The following is a 16930-nucleotide window of genomic DNA, read 5'->3' as shown; positions in this document are numbered from 1 at the left end:
GTTTATATACCGTCGGTTTTCGGTTTATTCGGTTTTATACCAAAAAACATAATTATTTTGTTTGAGATCATACTATATGAATTTTAGAATCATATTGTCAACACAGTCATTTATTAAAAATATATTACATGTTCAAATAAATGAACAAAAAAGTAAAAATGCTTCTACCATCAAATAAAATAATCAATTCTATAACTAAAATCAAAGATTGAAATTTTAAAAATAAAAATATGAAACAAAACAAAAACATGAAAGAAAAGTTTGTCCACTCTTCCATATTTAGTGTTCATTAAAGTCATGCTTTTTCAATTGAAAATTTTCCATTAATTATTGTCCATCAAATTTATAATCTTCATATTAATTTAGTGAAGACTAAAATAAATCAAAAAGATCAAAAAAAGACTTAGAAAATAAGATGTATGAATTGCGATGTATTGTTATTTAGTTATAGTTCAAGTGTTTTATAAATTAAAGTTTTTTATTACTATAAAATTATGGTAATAGTTATTAACACAAATTTAACTTATGTAACAAATAGATTTTCATGTATTGTTTTAAAATAGATACATATTTACATGTTTCTACTTTTAATCGGTTTTGTTCGGTTTATTCGGTTTAATCGGTTATATACCAAACCATATCCAAATCCTACGGTTTTTATAAAATTATATCTATTCGTTTTATATGGTATATACTAAAACCAAACCATATTGTCTATTTCGGTTCGGTTCGGTTCGGTACGGTTCGGTTTTACCATATTGAACAGCCCTAAGTACACCCGTTTGTACTAGCGACAATCTGAAGAAAATTTTCGATTTTTTTTTGTTCAGTTTAGTACAAAATCATATCGATTTGACATCAGTTCATAAGAACACACGAAAAAGGCAAATTTAACTCAAAAATAGACAAATTATTATGATCACAAAACATAAACGTGAATTAACCTTCTATGTCCATAAAAGTCTTGGCTTTCTCGTATGCTTTATTCATATGTTCTCTAAACCGGTTCACATCTAGTCTAACATCTTGTTCTTTCAAATAAACATTCATTTTAGTTGCATTCCAACCCACTCCTCTATAAGCAATCGGATCTTTCAAAACCAAATCATCTTTACTATACTTATCTACCAAACTGCTTTCTCCCACATTCACTCGATACTCAGTATACTCCAACTCCATTCCCTTAGCTGGATTTTCGAAGCACGTTTTAGCCACCCAACCTAACCCAAGCGGAACAATCTGAACCAAAACAGAACCTGGTCTAAGAAACAACAAATGTGTTAATGCTGCACCATGAACCCCGACCATCCCGTGGCTCGACTTTATAAGCTTATACGCTTCTTTCAAGCTCGTGGTCTTTGATGGTCTGAATATGATTACCTCGAATCCAACATCTTCAAGCATCTCTTCGATATGCTTCTCGTTTAGTATCACTCGACCAACGTTGCCATATCGACTGACCAATATTAGACGAGGCTTTTGGGCTTTGAGAGTAGATAGGTTTGTGTTGTAGGCTTTGTCTAAAAGATTGTGAAAATCCACTAATGATTTGGAGTTAGGTAATCGGATTGGGTCTATTAACATGGGCCCATGTGAAATCAGCCCCACAAAGGCTGAAGTGAAACAATGTGTAATAGAAGAAGCATTTTCATTCTCTAGTAATATGGTTTTGTGTTTGCTAAACGCACCTAAAACATCCATGTATCTTGACATCCACCATTCTTTGGGATTGACCACCACAATGATGAAATCACGTTCGGGGTAGATCGAATTGGCCGTGATGAAGAGGGGAATGAAACCATCAATGAAATCGTGATAGATGCTTCCGGTATAACCTCCAGCGCTGAACACAATAGCCGGTGAATCATGTGTTATATCACATGATCTGGTATGAACCAATGTGCCTGAGGTTAGTGTTAGCTCTTTGATTCTAGGCATGACCCAGTTGTCTGTTTTTCTTGGGTATGGTCTGATCTTCTCGACAATTGGTGCTGATGTGGAGGAAATGGGGTCCATGAGAGCCAAAGTTCCAGTTTTTTGGTCAAGACTACAGGTGCCGTTGATTGAGCAGAGATCGTAGTTAGTGTGGGAACGGTCGCATGTGATTGTTGATGAAGTCATCTCTTGCGGGGCCTGGTGGATTCTTATGGTTCTGGATTCCCACGTTTGTTGCAACGACGTGCCTATAGATGAAACTTCCTTTTTTTAATTAGAAGATAATATAGTGGACATTTTTAATCGATTAAAAACTGAAACATCTTTGTTTTTTTTTTTTGTTTTGTAACAGAACTGAAACATCTTTGTTATTTTAATGTCAACTGAGAAGTGATAAGTAATGAAAAGTCAAAAAAGATCTGCTTCTTTTTTTCCTTTATATATGGTTGGCCAAACATTATGGTCATTATTTCTTTTTAATATTAAAAATTAAAATCCTTACTAATTTAATAAATAGCCTAGAGTTCAGCTAATATAGTGATCTAGTTAAGTATTTTTTTTTTTTTGCTTTTTTTCTCTCATGGTTTCTGAGAACAAAGAAGAAAATAAGCTTGATTCATTTTTGTTATTATTTAAGTATATGAGACGTTATTTTTCTTGTTCAGAAACAGTATATTACACAAAATAAGCGAAGTTTAAGACTAGTTTGGTCAAAAAACGTCGACTACTAAGCCAAAAACAAAAGAAAAAAATATCAATAACTGGATAACCTCTCACGTGCTTTAGAAGATACTATATAGTTTTTTTCTTTTTGGTAATCAAGATTGAAAATACTATATGTAGTTATAACTTATAAGTTACAGATTCATGTAAAAATTATTATTTGTTCGAGACTGACACGAAATTTAAGTATCATTGGTTTTAGTAATACTAATGTGTAGATCTACACTCGTATCAAATCAAATAAAATCTCATATAATAAAAAATTGGAAAAATCGTATTTTAAAATCTTAGAGTTATTTGACTTCCACTTTAAACATTTACAAGGAAATGATAACCATTAATGTATAACCAAACCTTTACCTAGTTTCCGATCACTTTTAAGTTTAAACATTTATGGCTTTCAATCCAGTCATACAATTTTTATTGATTTTTAAAAAGTTTGATTTAGTGCTACCGCTGTGTTAACATTCAGATTTAAATAAGCTAAACTATTTTACTATTTTGTGAATTATTAATTTAAAATTATATATAACCTAGTAAAAACAACACACAGTGATACGTAAAAGGGATTTGAATCGCAGATTCTAAAGATGAAGAAGTGGTCTGATATTTGACATACCTTGGGAAGAACTTAGGGAAGGAATCAACTGAAGATCAGATACGGAGGAGAAGAGAGCAAGATACGTCACCAGAACGATGAACGAGGCAACCGCTGCCACCGTATAACTCTTCGGTATGGTTTTCATAGCCATGATTCTTTGGTGTTGGTGTAGTGTGATAAATATGTGTCTATGAATACAATTGAAGCTTTATCGTCCCTAAAAGCGTTTGGTTTTCTTTACCGGGGGAGAAAAGAAGAAAAACATTGCAAGAAGATTCACAAAAAATGCGAACGAGACAATACACATCTTATATACTACTAGTATACTACTATTTTAAACTTCTCTCTAAAAACAATTTTTGATTGTCTTCCTCAGTTTGGCACATGTCTTTTTCTTTTATATTGTGTAGAAATTTTATGAATATTTATATAATATTTCTTTCTTTTCCGTAAAACAATATTTTTTTTGTTGGTTAAAAGATGTTAAAAACAATATTTGAAAGACTGCCATGTACATGAACCTTTTTCTTAATTGTCTGCCGTTACGAGAGTAACAATTTAATCTGTAAAATCTCTAACAATTTTTAACAATTTAATTGATAACTATACAACTGTGTCTTTTCATTATAATGTTAAAGTTGTGTTTTTCATTATAAATATTTGTGTTTTTTATTTTTAAAATAAAAGTAGTTTAAAAATATTATCAAATTATAAAATGATGTGTGATTCTATAATATATATAAAGATGAAATTATTTTAAAATAATTATGTGTCTTTTCAATATGCAAAGTATTGAAAAAAGTTTTGATGTCAAAGATTGTGGCTTTGTGGTTCTATACCTTTTTTTTATACTGTTAAAGGTTGTTTTTATAATTGTAAACAGTTGTATCATTATAATATAAACAATCTTCAAGTAATAAATGCTGCTGCATGGGAAGACTATAATAGAACGTATAATTAACAATATATCTTGTATCCGTTTACAGCTGTTCACTCCATTTTGTCGTTTTGATAAACCATAAAAACGACATATAATTAAATCGATATTAGTAACCAGTTTTTTTTAATTTTTGAAACACAGCTAAAGATATAGTTTCTTTTACGTATCTACACTCATTTGTAAATTTATATAAAAAATGTATACAAATTTAATTTCCTACTCAATATGGTTATTTTTGGTTCTTCAACGCAAGATGCTTAAACTATGAAAAACTGATCGACATTAATTTTTCATGGGAGGCTTGACAGTACAGCTTAAGTAATCAATAGACGGGCCTTAAACCATTTATAGCGTGGGCCTCTAAAAGGCCCATTAATTTTTTTCATTACAACCTCATACCAAACATTTGGCGGGAAGAGCCACACCGCCGCCGGGAAGTCGCTGACGGCGAAAACCGATGCTTCGGTTACGCCTATGCCTATGGGTTTCTCCCGTTAGAAGATTTACGTTTCAACAGAGATGCGTCCATGATGTCTCCACTTCTTCTCTGCTTTTCGCCGCATCGATTCCGAGCCTTCGCCTCTTAAGTAACTGCAAGAGCATTGATTCACTGCGGCAAGCTCACGGCATCTTAACGGGGAATGGACTCATGTCTGACATCTCGTGTGCCACTAAGCTCGTGAGTCTCTACGGCTCCTTTGGGTACACTAAAGATGCACGCTTGGTGTTCGATCAAATTCCCGAACCAGATTTCTATTTATGGAAAGTCATGCTCAGCTGTTATCACCAGAACAGAGAGAGTCTCCAAGTCTTAAAGCTTTATTCTTTGATGAGGAAACACGGTTACGACAACATTGTTTTCTCCATAGCTTTGAAAGCGTGTACTGAGATGCAGGATTTGGATAACGGGAAGATGATACATTGTGACATTTTTAAGATGCCACGTTGTGATGATATTGTGTTGACAGGTCTTGTAGATATGTACGCTAAGTGTGGAGAGATCAATAGTTCTAGCAGAGTGTTTGAAGGTGTTACCTTGAGGAATGTGGTTTCTTGGACTTCGATGATTGCTGGGTATGTGAAGAACGGCTTGCACGAGGAAGGGTTGGTTATGTTTAATCGGATGAGGGGAAGCTCTGTTTTGGGTAATGAAGTTACGTACGGTACTCTTGTCACGGCGTGCGCGAAGCTCGGTGCTTTACATCAAGGGAAGTGGTTTCACGGTTGTTTGATCAAGAGTGGCATAGAGCTGGGATCATGCTTGGTGACATCTCTGTTAGATATGTATGTCAAGTGTGCTGATATACGCAATGCGCGCCGGGTCTTTAATGACTATTCTTATGTGGATCTTGTCATGTGGACGGCTATGATTGTGGGATATACACATAACGGAAGTGCCGACGAGGCTTTGAGCTTGTTTCAGAAAATGAAAGGGGTTGGAATCAAGCCTAACTGTGTTACCATTGCAAGTGTTTTTTCGGGTTGTGGTCTGGTTGGGAATCTTGAACTGGGAAGATTAGTTCATAGCCTATCCATCAAAGCTGGTCTTTGGGATACAAACGTTGCTAATGCGCTGGTTCACATGTATGCCAAGTGTTATCAGAACAGAGAAGCTATGTATGTGTTTGAAATGGAATCAGAGAAAGATTTAGTCGCTTGGAATTCTATAATTTCAGGTTTTTCGCAAAACGGATCTGTCCATGAAGCTTTGTTTCTGTTCCACCGCATGGTTTCAGAGTCTGTGACGCCTAATGGTGTAACGGTTGCGAGTCTCTTCTCAGCATGTGCTTCCCTCGGGTCTCTACCCATAGGTTCCTCTCTTCATGCTTATTCCCTGAAACTGGGCTTCTTGGCATCATCAAGTGTGCATGTTGGTACTGCGCTCTTGGACTTCTACGCCAAATGTGGAGATGCTGAATCAGCTCGTACTGTTTTTGATACCATAGAGGAGAAAAACACAATCACATGGAGTGCTATGATCGGAGGCTACGGAAAGCAAGGGGACAGAGAAGGTTCGATTGAGCTATTCGAAGAGATGCTGAAGAAGGAACAAAAGCCGAACGAGTCAACCTTCACATCTATTCTATCAGCTTGTAGTCACACGGGGATGGTTAATGAAGGGAAGAAGTACTTCAGCGCAATGCACAAAGACTACAACTTCACGCCTTCCGCAAAGCACTACACATGTATGGTTGATATGCTGGCACGAGCAGGTGAGGTTGAGCAAGCCTTGGACGTGATCGAGAAGATGCCGATTCAACCAGACGTGAGATGTTTCGCAGCGTTTCTCCATGGATGTGGGATGCATTCGAGATTTGATCTCGGGGAGATTGTGATCAAGAAGATGCTTGATTTGGGTCCTGATGATGCATCTTATTATGTCCTTGTGTCTAATTTGTATGCGTTGGATGGAAGGTGGAGCCAGGCTAAAGAAGTGAGGAATCTGATGAAGCATAGAGGTCTGAGCAAGGTCGCAGGATATAGCACAATGGAAACAGAGTTGTCTCATGGCTTTTGTGGATAAACAAAGAATCATATATAAACACAAAAGCATTCTTGGATTAAGTCGATTGTTTTAGTGTACAGAGCAAGAAAAGTTGTTATTAAACAGCTCTGAGCTATGCTAAGATTCTTGCTCTGTTGTGTGGTCTGAGCTTGAATCTGTGATAGTGAAGGCCACTTTCATCTTAATCCTCATCTTTTGAATCAAAGGGAACTTCATGCCGAGGTTTGTTGTACTTCTCACGCAGCTGTTGGATTGGAATGAAATCTCCAGCTGTATCCGCACCATAGAAGAGGAAAGAAATGTATGGATGATCAAACCTTTCCTGCAGAAGCCACACACAAACATGAATAAAAAAAAAACATTGAATGGAGATGGGATTATCCACAGTCTGCTCACTTTGTCCGGTTTCTCTGGAGCTAATAGATTGTCTTCAGGAACTGCAATATCAGATCCATTGTCAGGTGATAATGAGAGTACATCAGGACTCGAATACTGGACCCGAATACTTGGAGCTTACCGTATGCCACTAGTAGATCAGGATGGGTGCGAACATCCACAAGAACCTGCTAGACACAAGCAGTCTTAGATTGTTTATATGTATTTGTATATGCTCCAGATATTAGTGTCAGCTTCTTTTTCCTATCAACATAAGTCTTAATGAACATTGTTTCGGAACCAGAACCTGATAAAATGGCTGGTTAGATCCACGAGGCAACTTTTCAACTCCTGCAGCTTCCATCCAGGAGCTTGATTCACAGCAAACTGGATCCATCCCGCAAACTACAGCCCGGTAACCTACACCAGACGAAAACATATCATGTATGATCCTTAATATAAATGTAAAACAAAAGCGAAACAAGACAATGTTACCAAAAGCTTTGTGTTTCAGTTTCTGTCCCAAACGAAATGCATACTCTGCATTCTCAAAAGCCAGGGCTTTGGCAGAGACAGCTAATGACTCTGCTTCAAGCTTTGAGATTTCATCTCTCAACTTAGCTGCCAAACCATAATCCTCACCGTCAATAGCCTTCTGCAGATCTGCACTGCAGTCATATACCAATTAAACAATAAAGATGATATATACTTTAATATTTACACACACACACACAAAGCGAGAATGAAACAACTCACCGTAGCCTTATAATGCTAATACCCTTGTCTTGTGCTTCACTTTTTGATGATGATCCTCTTTTCAGTTCCTGCAGTCTTATCGCCTCCTCTTCAACCTACCAACCACTCACCGTTATTCACTGTTTTGAGCTAATGTCTTTGCCAAACTAGTCTCACTGAAAGATTCAAAACTACCTCAGTTAGCTTTTCTCTGAGTTGTTGCGCAATGTCGTACTGTTCCATATTCAAAGCACACTGTAACACCAATACTCAGATCATTCATTGTTGTCAAGACCACCAAAAATCGTAAGCAATAATAATCTCGTTGTTACCTGCACACGAGTAGCCAAGTCAAGCTGGAAGAAGAAGATCAAAATATCTTCATTGGCACTCTCGCTACGCTCAGAGTTTGGGTCTAGACCTTGGTCACCTCCATGAAATGGCCATCTAGCTTCAACCCTCACCATGTTTCTTTGCTTTACTGACTTCCAATGGCCTCTTAGAGAAGATGATCTACTAAAGAACTGACACGACACACATCGATCACTAATCAGTCCTGGAGATTTCACAAACTTAACACGGTTCCTCCATGAGCTGTAATCTTGTACACTTCCACATATTGTTAACGTGCTTAGAGACTGACTTTGGACCATTTCTTTTATCAAGACCGTAGTCACACTTTTCCAAACCTGATAATGGTTACTACAAAACCCAACAAGAATCAGACAGAGCAAATTCGGATAACAGACAAAAAGAACGTTTGTAAGCTGAAAATTAGAGAAACTTACAAGTGGTTAGTGAAGTTGTTATAGATTCCGGCAACACACGCCGATCAACTAAGAAACTTGCCGGCACGGAGGAGAGTTTTCGTCCTCACAGATTTTTTTTCTTTCTTATTTGTTGAAACTCAGAGCCACTAAATATATTTATCCTTTGTCAACTTTTGTTAGGCATCACGGCCCAATTTAGGCCCAATAAAATGCTTTTATTCCTTATGTTTTTTTATAGATTTTTGAGGTTATTCTTATTTGTTTTTAAATATTTCTTAGATTATAAAATAGGTTAATAGGGTAATATTCACTTGATGGCCAAAAAAAACATATAAATATGAAATTATATGAATTAGCAAATTGAATACATGATTCCTAACAAATATGGAATTTCACTCAAAAGGCTTAATCCTTGGCATACATGATTTCTACAAAATTAAGCTTATTTAAATGTTAATTTAAGTTTTATGTTTGATTTTGGCTTTAAATGTCTCCATCATAACTTTTTTGAAAACTCTAAAAAGAGAATCAGGTCTGGATAAACCAATTCAATCTGAATATAATTCAGGTTTTGGTTATCTTCTGATGCTGATTTTCAAACATCGTCTTAAGATCATCTCTAGTTTTACAAAGTTAATGGCTTCCCATGAGTAATGAGAACTAGCGAACGTTAATATTTTATTTTACATGATCTATCAGTTTACAAATTCAAAACAGACAACTTATATTTAATAGTAACCATGGAAGATAATATATATCACTACCATAATTATTTATTTGTTGATCTACTAATAATAATCACTTCATGAAACCTTGAGCCATCTTAGCATAGTCTCCTAACCCATGACTGCCACCTCCCGATTTCTCATCTTCTTTCTTAACCGCCGGTGCTCCAGCTCCTCCTCCATGGCTTCCGCTGACACCACCGTGACTACCAGCACCGCCAGAGGAGTGAGAGTGTGAAGACTCGTACTTGTGGAGAAAATTTTCAGCCTTTTCGAGGTACTGACCAACACCACTCTTTTCATCAAGCTTGCCGTATCTTTGAGCTGCGTCTAGTATGTCGGCGGTGGCTCCAGCGACTTTAGCTTTGTCGAGCTTGTCTGTCTCGTTGCGAGAAGCGGCTTGAGCAGCCTCCGCTACGATCTTGGCGCTAGCCATGAGCTCGGCGTTTGTAGCTGGCTTATGCATTGTTGGATCGGAGCTGGAAGCAGGTTTATGCGTTGGAACGGTGTGGCCCGGTTTGTTATTGTTGTGGTTCGGGTCTGGGTCTGAAGTTTCCGGTTTCTTGTCGGAGAATTTCTTCTTTACTTGGTCGGTGAGGAAATCCATGTTTCTTGTCTTGTCTTGTCTCAAACGTAAAAGGTTGTTTGAGTTGATCTTGGATTTGGAAAATGTAAAGTAACTAGTTATTCGGGGATGGTATTTATTGAAAGTGAGAAAGATTAGTACTTCATTCATTGTCCACTAGTTTTATTTTGCCTCTCCTACTTAATGGGGATAATTATAGTCATGATCTTTGCACCACAAACTTTACTTTAAAGAAGACGTAATTAGCGTTTACGGATATGGTCAAGAAGAGGTTAATTCAGTTAACATTTCATTGATCCCTTACCCAAACAAATAAACAAAACAAAGCCCCTCGTTCATTACCACTTGTTAACCATTTACCACATGTTTACTTTCAGAGCCATATATGGGCATAACCCAATAAAAACATTTGTTTTATCCCCACAATCTTAAATATATAGAGACATAAGCTACTAAATTGGTTAATTCTTTCTTCTTTTCTTACTTGGACCCCAGAATATCAGATCCGACCATGTTTACTTATACAATTTAACACGCGTAATTATAGCATTTTAAAAGAATGCCTTATTTTGCTCCCTTACCCTGATGTCTGGTCTGAGTTCTTTCATGTTGGTCATGTTTACTTATACAGTTTAACACGTAATTATAGTATTGTAAGAAAATGAATTATAAGTCGCACAAAAATGAATTATAATACTCCTTTTGTATACAAATTCATGTTGTTTAAGATTTTTTCGCATATATTAAGAAACAATAATATATTTTTCTAATTATTAATTTTTGATTTATCAATAAAATTCTTTTTTCTAATAAAGGCATTTAAATTAAAATAAAACATAAACGTTTACAAAGACTTAACAGTTTTATAGTGAGAAAAAAACTTGCATGAAACACACTTCAAGATAGAAAAGAGTTCATACATAATAAGAAAACACTTAGGACGAAACTAGCAATAACCAATAACAAAATGTATAAGTAATAACTAATGAGACGAATCACGAATTTGCCGGCCATGCTTACCTCTCCTTTGCTTAGTCTTCCACTTTCATAATTTTACTTTTTAATTTATTTTTTAGTTTTAAAAATAATATATTAATTATATTATAAAACATCAATCTTTTGTATACAAGCTAAAAATGTAGAACATTATGCATTTGTATATAGAGGGAGTACTACTATTTTACCTTGATGCACGGTCTGAGTTTTTTCATGCATAAATGTTTTGAATTACACTTTCACCATTATGAGATGTTTGTAAATTTGATAATCTACATTATAATAGCGCAGTTGCATCACTCCTGATGCGACACATCAGCAGGTAAGTGGGCTCCACTTTTAAAAAGTGTGAAAAATGTCAAGTTTGTATTTCGAACCCGGGTTACTATGATATAAACACCAACATTTATACCACTAGACTAAAGGATACTTTGTACATTGATGACCGAAACAAATATATATTTATGAATGTCATCTGTTTTATTTTTTAATGGGTCTATGTAAAAACACTCAATCGACCAAGTTATCATTCAAGCCCACCAATATTTATAATTAGTAAATTACGGATCGTCATCGCTCTTGCCTCTCTGTCAATCATGCCGACGTTCCGTATGAACCCTAATTTAGAGCTTCAGGAGTTCACCCAGCCTTTGCTCAAAAAAAGAAGAAGATTCACCCAGCCTCCGTCACATCTATCATCACTTCTAATAAAGGTTTTCACTATGTTGAACTAAGCATATTTTTCCCACTTCTGCCGTTTCAGGTATCCATCGGCCCACTATTATAAATATGTTGCAAATAACAATATTTTCACTCACTATTTTCACTTCCCAATTATGCCTAATGTTGATTTTCTCAGCGATGTCGCGAAACTTCTTTTCCATGAGCTCGATGAGATACTGTGATGTTTTATTGGAATAATAATTTCAAGTATTGCATGGTTATTCTGATGTATCGTATCAGATGGAGAACATATTGGAATTTCTAGGCTAGAACAAGTTTTAGTTGATCACAAGACTGACCGAAAGCAATATTCTTTGAGTTTACTCCAGACTTATGTATTAACTTCATGTTAGAATTTTTGTCATATAAGTTTGTATAGGTTAGCAGTTTCGATTATATGTTTTCCCGATTATGATTGAATCCTACTTTTGTTTTTCTTTCCTTGGTTAGGTAAATATCTTTGCCAAGGCTGATGACCTTCAGAATCAGGCTCAACCTCTTGAAGATTTTTTCCACAAGGCTTAAACCGAAGGTATTTAGTAAATGTTGAATCTTGTTAGAAAGATTTAGTTCTTTGATTTCGTCTTCATGTGTATATTTTTACATGCAGCTTATGTTTATATTTGGGACTCTATATTAACTAAGATTAACTAACCAACAAAATATGTAGGAAAAAAGTGTGGTGATTGTGGTAGGAAAGACTTTTGATCAGTTGGTATCAAACTGTCCTGATAATGTTCATCTTAAGGTAAGTAAAACCAAAAGATCACTCTGCTAAACCAAAGATTTTATTAATCGAAACCGAGATAAAAACTCATGGATCGTGTGGGGGAAACTAAAAACAGGTACATAAACCATGGTGTTGAATTGTGAGGCACTAAGAAGCACATGTCGTGAAGTTGGCTAAGCATTTCAAAGACTTTGAGAATTTTATTTGTAAGAATTTATGCATCGGAAAATGAGTAGCTTAAACTACTTGTGAATTAAATCTTACCTAAAACCAAGATAGGTGACCCGATCTTGTAAATCTATAGTAACGTGGTGTTCGGTTGGACGGAATATTGGGATCCAATGCCAAGCAGTGTATGGCCAAACTCTTGACAAATCATTTACTTTTGGATGGGCCTACAAGAAGAGAGCCCAAATAGACGAAGTCGTTTTTTTTTCATTTTATACAGCAAAATATACAAAGATTAATTAAATAATCTTGAGGTATCAAACCTAAAAAGAAAAGGGTTCCTGTTACAGAGGTCCCTTCTTCAACCTAAAAACCCACCGAAAGAAAATTCCAAGGAAGAAGAAACTTTCAAACTTCTGCTTCTTTAAATATTTTTCACTTAGAAAAACCAAAAAAAAAAGCTCTGCAGAAGTCGGAGAAAGAAACCTTCAACTACTTCCCCTTCAAGTTATCACCATTCTCTCCCCATTCGTCTTTACCAAATATCTCCTCCATGATGTTCGACGTTGGTAGAAGGTCGTTGTTCTTGGTCCAACAGTCAGAAGATGCGAGTCTTCCATCACACGCATCATCGAAAGAAAACAAACCAGATCCGTGGGACGCTCTGTCTTCAACAGGGCTGTGAGGGAATACCAAATTGGAGTCATGCACCTCGAAGGACATACACGAGTCGTCTTCCACGTTCACCTCACCGCCTTCTCTTGAAACCTTATCCATATATACACAGTGAGCATCGTTAGCCGGTGAGTCTTCTTCGTCTTCATCATCGTCATCATCGCTGCTGTTTGTTTCTTCTTCCTCCTCCTCGTTATCTACATGTGAAGAGCTTTTTCCTTTGCAAAAGACGTCGTACTCCACTTGCCACTCGTCATCGTCGCTGTCAACGTCCAGGGTTTGAAGCCGGTTCTGGGTTGCACGTCTCCGCAAGATGAAGACGTTGAAGTAGTAGCTAACAAGCTCCTTCATGGTTCTTGAAGGAAACGTTGCCTTTAACTGCTTCCAGAAATCGCGACCGAGCGAAACAGGATTGGAGTAGACAACTTTATGGAAGAGATCTTCTTCGTCTTCACTCCATAGGCTTATAACTTCGTCCCCCATTTCACACAGCCCTAGCTCTGTAAACCTTTCGTATCCAATAGCTTCGATCAGGCTCTCCCTCGCTTCCATGATGTGTCTCCGCACGCATCTGACCGTGTCTTTATCCGGGCAGAGACATTCCTTTCTTCCTTGACCGGCTCCACAAAGGTCAGTGTCAGGCATTGGTATGATGCACTTTCCCATCAGTTTTCTTTCCAAGTCATCGTTTGCTTGAACAGGACTCTCACATTCAGGGATGTCTGCCTGGTGATTAGACCCAAGAGGAACTAGTTTCCTTGGAGGTTGGTTCATCAGGGAAGTATAAACATCCTCCACCGGGGAAAGTGGTCTCCATGTGAGGTCTGATCCAGAAGATTCATGAGAAAGTGATGACTGAGTCTGAGCATCCTCCTGACACAAACCGGTTGAGACCCACGAGAAGGGTGCACACGTGTCATAATCCTTCTCAACATGATCTGCAGCATTACTCCATGCCGGTTTCTTCTCACAGAGGCCATTCAGATCTTCTCCTGTAAATAAAGAGACGTCCAAAGTGTTAACACAAGCTGCTTTTTACTTTAACCAAAGTTAAGTAAAACATTTTAAAACAACTTTGAGGTTACAACGGTACCTAAGACAGCTGTCTTGTCCAGAGGAACGTGAAATGGCATAGATTGGTCAAATTGGTCAGGGTGGTAAGTAAGCTGTCTTGCATGCTTTGCATTGCACTCTTGCATCTCTTCAGCATCAAAAGGTCTCTTCAATCCCATGTTCTTTTTAAGACCTGAATGGTAAAAACCAAAAGTCACTTTCTTGACAGTAAAGGTTGATAATTTATACAAGGTAATTTCAATATTCATGTGCATATATATAGCTAGATGCGAGTTTACAAACTAGGACCCACGATAATTAAAGTTTTGATGAGTATGTGGTAGTTTTAATTTTTAGTCAAAAGTCAAACTTTGCACATGGATAAGTGTTTTCCCAATTAATTAAAAAAAAGCCCCAAATAAAAAAAACCCCAAATTTCTAAACCCTAGATTTCTCAATCCAGGACTAGAATCATGAAATCAAGAGTCCAAATTCAAACAATCGATGAATACTAGCAAGACGAACGAAAGCCCCAAATCAATTTACAGATCTAACGAACCCTAACGCATCAAATCCTCCGCCAAACAAATTAGGGTAATGAAATTTGCGGAAAACTGGAAATCAACAGATCTGAAGAAAAGAACCGATACCTAGATAGATCTAACGTTTTGTGTTCTCAATCGAGGATCCGATTGAAAAAAACCCTAGGTTTGACCAAATCGAGGGAAGATTATCAAAACAGGTATCAATCGAAAGCTAAAATCAAGAAGAACAAGAATATTACAATTGATTTGAAGATCGATTTGTAAGAAGGAGAGGATCTGAGGGAATTTCTTTCGAAAAATTTGTAGAAAAAAATAATTAGGAATTTTCGAGGCGGCTAGGGTTACAGGTGCAGAGGAGACGTAACATAAATCAAGAGCAATTCAAACTCTATGACCACTCGCAAGCTTAAGGCAAATCGGATTTAACAGATCTAACGAACCCTAACGCATCAAATCCTCCGCCAAACAAATTAGGGTAATGAAATTTGCGGAAAACTGGAAATCAAACAGATCTGAAGAAAGAACCGATACCTAGATAGATCTAACGTTTTGTGTTCTCAATCGAGGATCCGATTGAAAAAAACCTAGGTTTGACCAAATCGAGGGAAGATTATCAAAACAGGTATCAATCGAAAGCTAAAATCAAGAAGAACAAGAATATTACAATTGATTTGAAGATCGATTTGTAAGAAGGAGAGGATCTGAGGGAATTTCTTTCGAAAAATTTGTAGAAAAAAATAATTAGGAATTTTCGAGGCGGCTAGGGTTACAGGTGCAGAGGAGACGTAACCTTATTAAATCCTCTAAAAGAGGCAATTACTATAGTACCCTCTACTTTGACCACGTGTCGTCTCAGCTTATTTTAGGCGTATTAAATTCGGATGGTGCTGAACCGATCAAATCGAATTTAAGAAATTCTGATCCTTAACCGTGATATAGATAACCGGGTTCAGTTACTTACATGGCTCGGTCAGTTAAATCTACAAGAGAATCCTGATGTTGCCCTCTTTCGTGGAGAGCTTTACAGTATCCACGCTTACTTTTATCTTAGAAGCATACAGTAAATTTGAAATAATTAGAATCGTAAGCCAAATATACATGTACCGATCTAAAATATGATTATGATAACCGGACCAGTCATACCATTACCGGTATTAATTTCCCGAAATCAATTTCACTTGCGCGCCTTTTGTCTTTCGCTTTGACTTTGTCTTTGGTTCAACAAGTTTCTTGCAATATCAAACTGGTTGTGATTTCTTGGAAAATTTCACCATAGATAAACTAAGAACTGTAGGAAGTATTTGGCAATACAATAGTAAAAAATTTGTCACTAAGTTCATCATCTAAGGCTTCGTTATGTCTTGAAATATAATGTAACAGACAATAACAATAACTATATATGAACATGAAGCTGCCGGAAAGAACTCAAGAGAAGACACCGTCATTCTAATTCCTTGAACAACAACAAAGGCTACATACATATAGGAGTTGTGGTTTTGTTGCTATAACTAACGTCATTGTAATTCCTTGAACAACAACAAACATTTTATTTTTTTGCTGGTCGATCATTTAACAAAAGAGCTATAATGACTTAATGAGAAACTGTTTGAGAAATCATCAGACATAAAGACAAAAAAATCAAAGGTGTGGAACCAAATTTAGACCGCATTCTCTAACCTCCCATCTCTTATCTCGAACTCAAAGACTGATTCCCTGCACGTGCAATTCACTTTTTCTTCGATCTCGAACGTGTAGATGCTCCTTTAAAAGTGGAAAACGTTGCGAGTGTATTCCTGATCTACGCCTTACACTGGTGGTACCATTCTGTTTATCCTTGATGCAATAATATCCATCCAACTCCTCCTTCCTGTCACAAACCTCGGCGTCACCCTTATTATTAACTACCAAGACACAAGCCTTATATGGGCATTTTTTCACCAGGTAAGGCCGCAACCTACAAGTCCTTATCACTTCCTGATTCAGTTTGAAGCAATTACCAAAATTGGCACCAACATCTTTAAAATAAGAAGAAGAATCTAGTCTCTCTAGGGACTCACAGTTTTCTGCTTTTAAGTATCGTAAGGAGCAGGGGCGGATCCAAAGCAAGAGGAGGTGTGGCATGTGCCCCACCCTGATTTGTCAAT

The 16930-nt window shown here is 36.7% G+C and overlaps 5 protein-coding genes across 8 annotated transcripts; 1 reads left to right on the top strand and 4 right to left on the bottom strand.

Annotated features, from left to right (window-relative positions):
• Window positions 1-781: 781 nt before the first annotated feature.
• LOC103875433 (alpha-1,3-arabinosyltransferase XAT3) lies at window positions 782-3656 on the bottom strand. Its single transcript, XM_009153950.3, has 2 exons — window positions 3278-3656; window positions 782-2183 (listed from the first exon to the last, which is right to left on the bottom strand). The coding sequence occupies exons 1-2, from the start codon at window positions 3408-3410 to the stop codon at window positions 940-942; spliced, it is 1377 nt and encodes a 458-aa protein (XP_009152198.1). The 5' UTR covers window positions 3411-3656; the 3' UTR covers window positions 782-939.
• Window positions 3657-4306: 650 nt separating this feature from the next.
• Window positions 4307-6911, top strand: LOC103875430 (pentatricopeptide repeat-containing protein At2g03380, mitochondrial). The gene has a single exon (XM_009153946.3). It carries the CDS (start codon window positions 4657-4659, stop codon window positions 6721-6723), a length of 2067 nt encoding a protein of 688 aa, XP_009152194.1. The 5' UTR covers window positions 4307-4656; the 3' UTR covers window positions 6724-6911.
• LOC103875431 (clp protease adapter protein ClpF, chloroplastic) lies at window positions 6700-8749 on the bottom strand. The gene is made up of 9 exons (XM_009153947.2): window positions 8604-8749; window positions 8148-8517; window positions 8011-8070; window positions 7837-7931; window positions 7576-7748; window positions 7388-7500; window positions 7223-7268; window positions 7102-7142; window positions 6700-7027 (listed from the first exon to the last, which is right to left on the bottom strand). The coding sequence occupies exons 2-9, from the start codon at window positions 8466-8468 to the stop codon at window positions 6887-6889; spliced, it is 990 nt and encodes a 329-aa protein (XP_009152195.1). The 5' UTR covers window positions 8469-8517; window positions 8604-8749; the 3' UTR covers window positions 6700-6886.
• A 383-nt stretch (window positions 8750-9132) lies between these two features.
• LOC103875429 (nodulin-related protein 1) lies at window positions 9133-12524 on the bottom strand. Its single transcript, XM_009153945.3, has one exon. The coding sequence runs from the start codon at window positions 10044-10046 to the stop codon at window positions 9384-9386; it is 663 nt and encodes a 220-aa protein (XP_009152193.2). The 5' UTR covers window positions 10047-12524; the 3' UTR covers window positions 9133-9383.
• A 236-nt stretch (window positions 12525-12760) lies between these two features.
• LOC103849397 lies at window positions 12761-15622 on the bottom strand. Of its 4 annotated transcripts, none has more exons than XM_033272171.1 (3): window positions 15451-15622; window positions 14282-14434; window positions 12761-14180 (listed from the first exon to the last, which is right to left on the bottom strand). In XM_033272171.1, the coding sequence occupies exons 2-3, from the start codon at window positions 14418-14420 to the stop codon at window positions 13006-13008; spliced, it is 1314 nt and encodes a 437-aa protein (XP_033128062.1). In that variant the 5' UTR covers window positions 14421-14434; window positions 15451-15622; the 3' UTR covers window positions 12761-13005. The 4 variants fall into 4 exon arrangements, with proteins under 4 accessions (XP_033128062.1, XP_033128063.1, XP_009124411.1 ...); XM_033272172.1 differs by having other exon boundaries at window positions 15318-15560; XM_009126163.3 differs by lacking the exon at window positions 15451-15622 and adding an exon at window positions 15026-15142.
• Window positions 15623-16930: the final 1308 nt, after the last annotated feature.

This window comes from Brassica rapa, chromosome A06 (assembly GCF_000309985.2).
Source record: "Brassica rapa cultivar Chiifu-401-42 chromosome A06, CAAS_Brap_v3.01, whole genome shotgun sequence".
Lineage (NCBI taxonomy): Eukaryota > Viridiplantae > Streptophyta > Magnoliopsida > Brassicales > Brassicaceae > Brassica > Brassica rapa.
This window is presented reverse-complemented; position numbering and strand designations above follow the sequence as displayed.